The sequence below is a fragment of the Panulirus ornatus genome, chromosome 27 (assembly GCF_036320965.1).
Source record: "Panulirus ornatus isolate Po-2019 chromosome 27, ASM3632096v1, whole genome shotgun sequence".
Classification (NCBI taxonomy): Eukaryota; Metazoa; Arthropoda; class Malacostraca; order Decapoda; family Palinuridae; genus Panulirus; species Panulirus ornatus.
Window position 1 is genome coordinate 16,682,133 of NC_092250.1, and position 10,967 is coordinate 16,693,099.

General features: G+C 50.9%; 1 protein-coding gene across 1 annotated transcript in view; it reads right to left on the reverse strand.

The window, feature by feature from the left end:
• Window positions 1-10,967, reverse strand: part of LOC139757675 (uncharacterized) — a 344,152-nt gene that overhangs the window by 320,450 nt on the left and 12,735 nt on the right. The window contains exon 2 of the mRNA XM_071678439.1: window positions 9,053-10,109. Within this exon, the coding sequence (XP_071534540.1) occupies window positions 9,053-9,179 (127 nt within the window). The 5' untranslated portion in view covers window positions 9,180-10,109. The remainder of the gene's footprint in view (window positions 1-9,052; window positions 10,110-10,967) is intronic.

A 10,967-nucleotide genomic window follows, 5' to 3' on the forward strand; every position in this document is an offset into this window, starting at 1 on the left:
ATAACGTCTTAACAGACGGACTGAAAGTCAGACAGAGATCAGACTGACAGAACAGACTGACAGAGTCACAGAAATGCCAAGAGACAGATAAGACAGACAAATCAACAAACAAAGGGATAGGTGGACAGGCAGGTCAGTAAACACAGAATAGACAGACAAGCAGACAGAAACGAACTGGCAGACAGACAGAAAAAAATTATGAGGGAGGGAAATATCGACCCGTTTGTAATGTGTGCCCCTGTATCTCTAGCAGGAACTAGAGATACAGAAACCTCACCTCCGCCAATTAGAAACCCGTAGAGAACTAGAAACTTAACACCTGTTGTGAGAAACCACTACACCCCCCTCCCCCCATCCCCCTTCAATAGAGTCTATGAATGTAAGGTGACCCGAAACTGCTTCTGCGAACACGCCTCACTTCCAGACCCCTCCTCTTCCCCCCTCTCCCTTCCTTCCCTCCCCTCCCTCCCCCCTCCCTACTCCCTCCACCTCCAGGGGGGGGGGGGGGGGGGAAGCCAGGGTCCGGCCAGGTTAATCATTTCAAAGCCCTGCGATTGGCAGAGCCAGGAGGAAGCTTTGCTTCGATCTCCTAAGCTGTTTCGGAGGGGGAAAAGCTCACTAGGAAGTTCTGCTTCAAGGACTGACTGACTGCTCTCTCTCTCTCTCTCTCTCTCTCTCTCTCTCTCTCTCTCTCTCTCTCTCTCTCTCTCTCTCTCTCTCTCTCTACGTATCTATCTATCTATCAATCGATCTATCTCGGAGGAGAGATGTGTGAAGCGAGAATGGAAACTTTCTCTCCCTCCTCTGAACAGCCATGCTGAGGTGTTGACGTGGAAAGCTGGCTGCTGCTGCTCCTCTTCTCTCTCTCTCTCTCTCTCTCTCTCTCTCTCTCTCTCTCTCTCTCTCTCTCTCTCTCTCTCTCTCCCGGTGAGGGAGTGGCACAGCAACACGTCCTTCCTCTCCTGAGGTTTTCCAGTCGCCTCTGCACCAGCTGGAAAGGCCAAGACAAGTGGGTTTCCAGTGCCGCTGTCCCGTCCCGTCGCCCCACCCTACGACCCACCCCCACGACCACCCCACGACCCACCCCACGGCGACCCACCCCACCCAGGGGAAACGGGACGACAGACCGTGGACTGAAGTAAGTCCAGCCCAACGCCTTCGTGTGTTTCAATCACCTTGTGCCGACCATGCCAGGACCCACACGCAGGCGCTGACGACGTAAGTTGGACTCGTGATACGGTGTTTTCACTCCTCCAACTTAGTCTTCTTCGAGTGCCTGGAGGAAGCAGATTTCGAGTGCATGGAGGAAGCAGATCTTCGAGTGCATGGAGGAAGCAGATCTTCGAGTGCATGGAGGAGGCAGATCTTCGAGTGCATGGAGGAAGCAGATCTTCGAGTGCATGGAGGAAGCAGATCTTCGAGTGCATGGAGGAAGCAGATCTTCGAGTGCATGGAGGAGGCAGATCTTCGAGTGCATGGAGGAAGCAGATTTCGAGTGCATGGAGGAAGCAGATCTTCGAGTGCATGGAGGAAGCAGATCTTCGAGTGCATGGAGGAAGCAGATCTTCGAGTGCATGGAGGAAGCAGATCTTCGAGTGCATGGAGGAAGCAGATCTTCGAGTGCATGGAGGAGGCAGATCTTCGAGTGCATGGAGGAAGCAGATCTTCGAGTGCATGGAGGAAGCAGATCTTCGAGTGCATGGAGGAGGCAGATCTTCGAGTGCATGGAGGAAGCAGATCTTCGAGTGCATGGAGGAAGCAGATCTTCGAGTGCATGGAGGAGGCAGATCTTCGAGTGCATGGAGGAGGCAGATCTTCGAGTGCCTGGAGGAGGCAGATCTTCGAGTGCATGGAGGAGGCAGCTCTTCGAGTGCATGGAGGAAGCAGATCTTCGAGTGCATGGAGGAGGCAGCTCTTCGAGTGCATGGAGGAAGCAGATCTTCGAGTGCATGGAGGAAGCAGATCTTCGAGTACATGGAGGAAGCAGATCTTCATGTGCATGGAGGAAGTAGATCTTCGAGTGCTTGGAGGAAGCAGATCTTCGAGTGCATGGAGGAGGCAGATCTTCAAGTGCATGGAGGAAGCAGATCTTCGAGTGCATGGAGGAAGCAGATCTTCGAGTGCATGGAGGAAGCAGATCTTCGAGTGCCTGGAGGAGGCAGATCTTCATGTGCATGGAGGAAGCAGATCTTCATGTGCATGGAGGAAGTAGATCTTCGAGTGCATGGAGGAAGCAGATCTTCGAGTGCATGGAGGAGGCAGATCTTCGAGTGCATGGAGGAAGCAGATTATAAACTGTGGCAGTACGATAGCCCTTTGTGGAAGTACGATGATGCGTCACGGAGGTACGATAACCACGAAGAGACGACAGACCACGGAAGTACGATGATAAACAAAGCCCCCCCCCTTTCCCCCTCCCCCCACGCTTGCGTACAGGGCAATAGATAATGGTATGGAATTAGGACCATTTTATTTATTTTTTTTTTCAAAGCCTCTTAAAAAAGCATTTTTTATAACGTTTGTTTAACCCGTAAAACGTTTCCAAAAGCCTTTATAGGAAAAAAAAATCTTTTCTTTCCTGGACCGCTTTCAATGTTTATGAACGTCTTAAACCGCCATTATAAAGTGTAGTAAAAAAAAAAGACGTTGATGGCGTCCATGAACCATTAATTTAAACTTCAAACGTTATCAAACCTCAGCGAAAATTTGACGGCCTTTTTTTTTAATATATAGAGGTGGTGGTCGTTTTTAACTACCTGACCTCGACAGTGCGACCCCTTGATCACGACGGTACGACCCCTTGAGCGCGACGGTACGACTCCTTGATCACGACGGTACGACCTCTTGAGCACGACGGTACGACTCCTTGATCACGACGGTACGACCTCTTGAGCACGACGGTACGACCCCTTGATCACGACAGTACGACCCCTTGATCACGACGGTACGACCTCTTGAGCACGACGGTGCGACCCCTTGAGTTCGCCGGTACGACCCCTTGAGCACGACGGTACGACTCCTTGATCACGACGGTACGACCTCTTGAGCACGACGGTACGACCCCTTGATCACGACAGTACGACCCCTTGATCACGACGGTACGACCTCTTGAGCACGACGGTGCGACCCCTTGAGTTCGCCGGTACGACCCCTTGAGCACGACGGTACGACCCCATGAGCACGACGGTACGACCCCTTGATCACAACGGTACGACCCCATGAGCACGACGGTACGACCCCTTGATCACAACGGTGCGACCCCTTGAGCACGACGAGGTCCTCCGGGTCTTGCCTGTCGAACCCAAGGGGGTTTTTCGGGTCTTGCCTGCCGAACCCAAGGGGGGGTTTTTCGGGTCTTGCCTGCCGAACCCAAGACCTTTGTAAGGTCGACCGTGTCGGAACCCCCGACGTCGGAGCCTCCCTGACCGAACCGACTCCAGGAAGTTACCGGACCCCTCCCGCCGCCACATCCCCCCCCCCCCCGAACTGAACCGAATCCCCCCACCCCCCTCCACCCCACACACCCACACCCCCCCACACCCACACCACTCTCCCAAACTGAACCTCCGAGTTCCCCTACGTGTGAGCGGACCACCCTCTTCGTCTATGATCGATGTGGCCCGACGTTGGCCCGCGCATACCACCGTGCTAACAGACCCTCTCCCTCAAGGCAGACACCTCCAGACCCACGCATATCACCGTGCTAACAGACCCTCTCCATCAGGGCAGACACCTCCAGACCCATGCATGCCGCCGTGTTAACAGACCCTCTCCATCAAGGCAGACCTCCACACCCACGCATACCACCGTGCTAACAGACCCTCTCCCTCAAGGCAGACACCTCCAGACCCACGCATACCACCGTGCTGACAGACCCCTCTCCATCAACGCAGACCTCCACACCCGTTGTGGCCTGTTAGTCGTGTGGGTCCCTCTAGGTCAAACAGGCCCGTGCCAGCACAGACGGACGAAGACCTCGCCTCGACGGAACGCACCCCCGCCCCCACCCCCGACGTGGTGGCCCGTCGAGGTCAGGCCGGGGGGCTCCTGGTTGACCCCATTCGTGTGGTCATATCGACCCCGGGGTCACAGACAGGTGGGGGGTAGGGGGGAGGGGAGGGGAGGGGGGAGGCACACAATGGGGAAGCGACAGTCCCCCTCCCCCTAGGTGGGGGGGTAAGGGGGATGGGAAGTAGGCAAAGACTTCAGGGAAATGGGATCAAAGTGGCTTGAACAACGTCTGTCTATCTTGTCTGTTCCTCTCTCTCTCTCTCTCTCTCTCTCTCTCTCTCTCTCTCTCTCTCTCTCTCTCTCTCTCTCTCTCTCTCTCTCTTTCTCTCTCTCTCTCTGATCTGTAATTTTTCGCCTCTCTCTCTCTCTCTCTCTCTCTCTCTCTCTCTCTCTCTCTCATCTGCGTCTCGCTGTCTCGCCATTTATCTCCCTCGGTCTATCGGTCTTCGACCAATCAGTCCGTATCCATCCATATGCATGTTTCTGGTCTACCCAGCTATCTATCGGTCTATCTCATGCCTTGCTCCCCGGTCACCAGCGGGGGGGGGGGGGGGGGGGGGGGACGAAGTGTGTGTGTGTGTGTGTTTGGGGGGGAGGGTTAATTGATCAGGGGGGGAGGGGTTAATTAATCACCATACGAGAGACTTCGTTACCACACCATGAAATGGAACCCTTAATGACACCGGCCTTGTTTATAATGCACATCCCAGGGTAGTTCGGTCATCTGTCGCTAATGGTGTCTTAGGTAACAACCCCCCCTCCCCCCCTTAAACAACCCCGGAAACTCACTGTTTATAGAGTAACAGAAATGAGTATGTAGCCGTTAAATGGGGGGGGGGGGGCATACAGTAGTTTGAATGCTCGGGAATGAGTGTGTTTGTGACCTCTAACCCCCCCCCCCCCCCATCACCTTCCCAACACACACACACACACACATGGTAATCACAATTCAGGTTGTGGGGTGAGGGGGGAAGAGGGGAAAGAAGGCCGTAAGCCACGGGAGAACCAGTTGTGAGTTATAGGTCAACAACAGTTGTGAGTTATAGGTCCACAACAGTTGTGAGTTATAGGTCCACAACAGTTGTGAGTTATAGGTCCACAACAGTTGTGAGTTATAGGTCCACAACAGTTGTGAGTTATAGGTCCACAACAGTTGTGAGTTATAGGTCCACAACAGTTGTGAGTCAGAAGCTGTTGTGGGAAACGAGGGGTAATTGGTAGAATGACCTCATTCAAGGAAGTAGTTAAGGTGAGAGAACGACTGTATAGCAGGGAGGGGTGACGCGACTCTAATTACGACCGTACGACCCTTAGGCACGACGGTACGACCCTTTGAGTACGAGGGTAGAGTCTTGAACACGACGGTACGACCCTTTGAGCACGACGGTACGACCCCTTGAACACGATGGTGCGACCTTTGAACACGTCGGTACGACCACTTTGAGCACGACGGTACGACCCCTTCAGCACGATGGTACGACCCTTGAACACGACGGTACGACCCTTGAGCACGACGGTACGACCCTTGAACACGACGGTATGACCCTTGAGCACGACAGTACGACCCCTTGAGCACGACGGTATGACCCTTGAGCACGACGGTACGACCCTTGAGCACGACGGTACGACCCTTGAGCACGACGGTACGACCCTTGAGCACGGCGGTACGACCCCTTGAGCACCAGGACCTACGCTAGGAACTACCACCATTTCCCAGCACCCAGATCCTAGCAGGTCGTCACAACTCCTAGCCACAACCACGTTGCTGCTCGTGGTGGGGGGGGGAGTGGGGGAGGGGGGGGCCCCCCACAGTCTCTTACGTGGTGTCGCCCCAAGCTCCCCCTCCCCCTCCCCCTCCCCCTCCCCCCCTCCCTCCCCCTGAAACACCCCCACTCCTCCTCCTTCCCCCTCCCCCCTCCCTCCCCCCCTCCCTTGCCCACCATCAATAATTTAGTCGTATTGACGACTGCTCAGCGTTCCCTCCCCCCCTTTCCCCTTCCCCCTTCCCCTTCCCCTCCACCATCACCCACTACCTACCCCCTTCCCTCCCCTTACCACCCCCACCCACCCCCCCTTCCCCTCCCTTAGTCGCTCCCTTTGACCCTTGTTTCCACCCTCTTCTACGACCCCCCCCTTTTCGGCTCCCTTTACGTCAGCCCTTATTCATCCCTCCCCCTTCTCCCCTTTTCTCCAGCCAGCCCTTTCATCAGTCCCCCTTTTTGTTTACCTCCATCACCTGTCTTCACACCCCCTCCCCCACACACACACGCCCCTTAAGCTCGTACTTCCTCCCTTTGCTTCACCCCCGTAGCCCTTATTTTCACCCTTTTCTTCTTCACTTCCCTTTTGTTCTTAGGTCTACCCTTTCTTCCCGACTCAAACCTCACCCATCATCCCCCCCCCTCTTGCCCTTTTTTTTTTTCTCTTCGTCCCTTAACCCTTACTTTCGTCAGTTTTCTCACCCCTTAACCCTTACTTCCACCCTGTAGTCAATCTAATGCCAATTATTTCTTTTTTTTTTTTTTATCTTATCCACTCTAACTATACCCTTTATTTAAATGACCTACCTTCATTTCCCCCCCCCTTAAATACTTTTAGGGTCATTACCCCCCATTAGACAGTTAACGACCAATATTAAGGTGATTACATCACCCACTCAGCAGTATCAACCAATTACGTGTATATTAGGCTAAGTTGGCAACCTAAGTTAGGTAATCTTTGACCAAACTTCAGTGATTTCAGTGAGTTCAGTGATTCCACTGACTGCAAGGGTTAAGTTAGGTCGAGAGACTATTTAAGTACGTCTTTAAGTGCCCTCGTAAAGTATGTCTTTTAAGTGCCTTCGTGAACTACGTCTTTTAAGTGCCCTTGTAAAGTCAGTAACTTCACACGTTATGGTAAGAGTGGATGACCCCTTGAGCACGTCGGTACGACCACTTTGATCACGACGGTACGACCACCTTGAGCACGTCGGTACGACCCCTTGAGCACGATGGTGCGACCTTTGAGCACGTCGGTACGACCACTTTGAGCACGACGGTATGACCCCTTGAGCACGATGGTACGACCCCTTGAGCACGACGGTAGGACCCCTTGAGCACGATGGTACGACCCTCGAGCACGACGGTACGGCTCTTGAGGCTCGGCGGTACGACTCTTGAGCACGACGTTACGACTCTTCGGCGCGATAGCCTCGTCCTCAAGGGTCGTACCGACGTGTCCAAGGGTTGTACTGTCGTGTTAATGGGTCGTACTGTCACTCTTTTAAGTTACATTCATTATTGCCAGACGTACGATGTACAACACGTTGTTACCTGGCGTACAATGTACAACACGCTGTTGCTAAGCGTACGATGTACAACACGTTGTTGCCGAGTTTACGATATACAACAAATTGTTGCCAGACGTACGATGTAAAACACGTTGTTGCCTGGTGTGCGATGTACAACATATTGTTGCCAGGCGTACGATGTAAAACACGTTGTTGCCAGGCGTACAATGTAAAGCACATTGTTGCCAGGCGTACGATATAAAGCACGTTGTTGCCAGGCGTACAATATATAGCACGTTGTTGCCAGGCGCACGATGTATTCAAGCACAGCCCAGTCGTGTGCGACCTCCGAAGGGTCGTACAGTAATGTTGATAACGACCCTGGAAGCCGTTACGTATTAAGAGCTGTAACAACGACCATCACATTTGAGGAGGTGACCTTTTTTTGCATTTCAGGAAGCGACCTGACCTTTCCCGCTTCAGGAAGCGACCTGACCTTTCCCACTTCAGGAAGCGACCTGACCTTTCCCACTTCAGGAAGTCGACTTTGCGTTACAGGAAGTCGGTGTTTCTGTCACTGACCGTCACGCTTCAGGAAGTGAACCGTTACGCTTCAGGAAGTGAACCGTCACGCTTCAGGAAGTGAACCGTTACGCTTCAGGAAGTGAACCGTTACGCTTCAGGAAGCGAACCGTTACGCTTCAGGAAGTGAACCGTTACGCTTCAGGAAGCGAACCGTTACGCTTCAGGAAGCGAACCGTTACGCTTCAGGAAGTGAACCGTTACGCTTCAGGAAGCGAACCGTTACGCTTCAGGAAGTGAACCGTTACGCTTCTGGAAGTGAACCGGTACGCTTCAGGAAGCGAACCGTTACGCTTCAGGAAGTGAACCGTTACGCTTCAGGAAGTGAACCGTTACGCTTCAGGAAGTGAACCGTTACGCTTCAGGAAGCGAACCGGTACGCTTCAGGAAGCGAACCGTTACGCTTCAGGAAGCGAACCGTTACGCTTCAGGAAGCGAACCGTTACGCTTCAGGAAGCGAACCGTTACGCTTCAGGAAGCGAACCGTTACGCTTCAGGAAGTGAACCGTTACGCTTCAGGAAGCGAACCGGTACGCTTCAGGAAGCGAACCGTTACGCTTCAGGAAGCGAACCGTTACGCTTCAGGAAGCGAACCGTTACGCTTCAGGAAGCGAACCGTTACGCTTCAGGAAGCGAACCGTTACGCTTCAGGAAGCGAACCGTTACGCTTCAGGAAGCGAACCGTTACGCTTCAGGAAGCCGACAGAAGTTAGAAATATAATTGCGTCTCAAGAAATTATATTTACACTGAAATAAAGATAATTCTTACCATGATATCCTTCAAATTACATTGGAAGTTATACTGCCTAAAATAACCGGAAACCAATAGCAATAATTACTCTCTAATTATATCATTAATTTCTGATCAATTGATCAGAACTGTGACGGAAAACGTAGATAGGTCTTTGATAAAGAGGAAAAAAAATGGAGAGAGGAATTGTAATCAAGAAGAAAGAAATCGAAGAAGAAGAAAGAAAAGGAAGAAGAAGAAGAAAGAAAAGGAAGAAGAAGAAGAAGAAGAAAGAAGAAGAAGAAGAACAAGAAGAAGAAGAAGAAGAAAGAAAGAAAGAAAAGGAAGAAGAAGAAAGAAAAGGAAGAAGAAGAAAGAAAAGGAAGGAGAAGAAGAAGAGGAGGAAGGATCAGGAGGCGTTGATGTACAAGGGTCGTAACCCCCACGTACGTACTTACCTATCACGAAGATACAGAGCAGGAGCCAGTCCAACATAAAGAACCGGTACTTCTCCAGCCACGGATACCAACGGTAAACCTTCTTCAGCTTCAGTTCCCGTATCCGTTTCTTGTCGGGGTCGTCCATCGCTGACCACGGTGGGTTGGGTTCCCGTTAACGGCGAGAGGCCACAAAGATCGCTGTCGGAGTGTTCCGTTCGATGTGGTTGACTTCAGCGATGCCTTCAGCGAAGACGCGGTCTTGTCTCATGTTCGAATCGCCTTCGGTTACGCCTCTTTTTTACCTTCTTACTCGCTTGGGCACAAGATTCGGCGTCACTTTGGAAAATTCCGATGGAATTCCTTGGGCAGTATACCTATGGTTTCCAAAGAGGGGGAGGTAGAGCTGTTTAATTGGTGAATTTCAGCACCGTGCGTCACTTTCACGGATAATACTTTTGATATATGATGTAAGGTCAGTTTATTTCATATATGGAAAGGTCAGTTATAGGAAGACATTTGAAAATTTCACTTTTTTTTTTCTTTTTTAAGATCACTGCATCATGGGGGAGCCACCACGGCAAGGTGACCTTGGCTTGACCTTTGACCTCGGTGCAGGCAGAGGTCTCAGGTCAAAGTTCACTCGGGCTTCACCCCTGACCTTGCTACAGAGGTTTCAGAGCGTTGACGTCATTTTAGATTCACTTTTGACCTCGTTTCAGAATATCAGATTATGAAGGTCATCTTAAGCCTCACCTTTGACCTTTGACCTTTGTTCCTACATAGCAATATCAGAGTTTTAAGGCCACCTTAATCTTCTCTTTCCCCAAACTACCACACGGAGAGGTCAGGTACTTAATTAAGGTCACCCCCCTTTAGCTTGACCTCCCTTGACCCTAACTCAGTGAAATGACCTTGTATTGACCTGTGACCTTTGCACGAGGCGCTGGCACCACACGGCGACTGCCAAGAAGTTCCGATGTTGACTTTGGGTGCAAGGATGTAGGTGGGGGTCAGGTCATCCACTGTTGATGAATCTTCCTCAGGTCACACACACACAGCCAGGGGTCATCCACCCCTGGAATAGAAAGAAAAAAAAAACACGGTATTTCCCTACGTTAGAAAAAAACACGGTATTTCTCTACGATAGAAAAAAACACGGTATTTCTCTACGTTAGAACAAAAAACACGGTGTTTTTCTACGTTAGAACAAAAAACACGGTGTTTTTCTACGTTAGAACAAAAAACACGGTGTTTTTCTACGTTAGAACAAAAAACACGGTGTTTTTCTACGTTAGAACAAAAAACACGGTGTTTTTTGTACGTTAGAACAAAAAACACGGTGTTTTTCTACGTTAGAACAAAAAACACGGTATTTCTCTACGTTAGAACAAAAAACACTATTTCTCTACGATAGAAAGAAACACGGTATTTCTCTACGTTAGAACAAAAAACACGGTATTTCTCTACGTTAGAACTAAAAACACGGTGTTTCTCTACGTTAGAAAAAAAAAAAAAGTAAATTTTTTGGTCAGTGTGATTTTTTTTGGCAGTGGATTTTCCATGGGCGTTAGGAGAACCCCCCCCCCCCCCACTGCCGTCCACTGATTATGCCGGAGCCCTTCGTCGTGAGAGAGAGAGAGAGAGAGAGAGAGAGAGAGAGAGAGAGAGAGAGAGAGAGAGAGAGGGAGAGAGAGAGAGAGACTGAAATTGTGTGAAAGAAGTGATTTTTACATTTCTCTCTCTCTCTCTCTCTCTCTCTCTCTCTACTTCTAGGGGGGGGGGGGTTGAAATACACGAAAGCTTTGACTTCAAAAGATTCTTTTGTCGAATGTGAGAGAAATGATCGAAGGGGGGGGGGGGCTTTCCTTCATAATTCATTCAGTTGTGAATGAAGTGTACGGTGGACTTCACAGAATGCAGATAATGGCACATA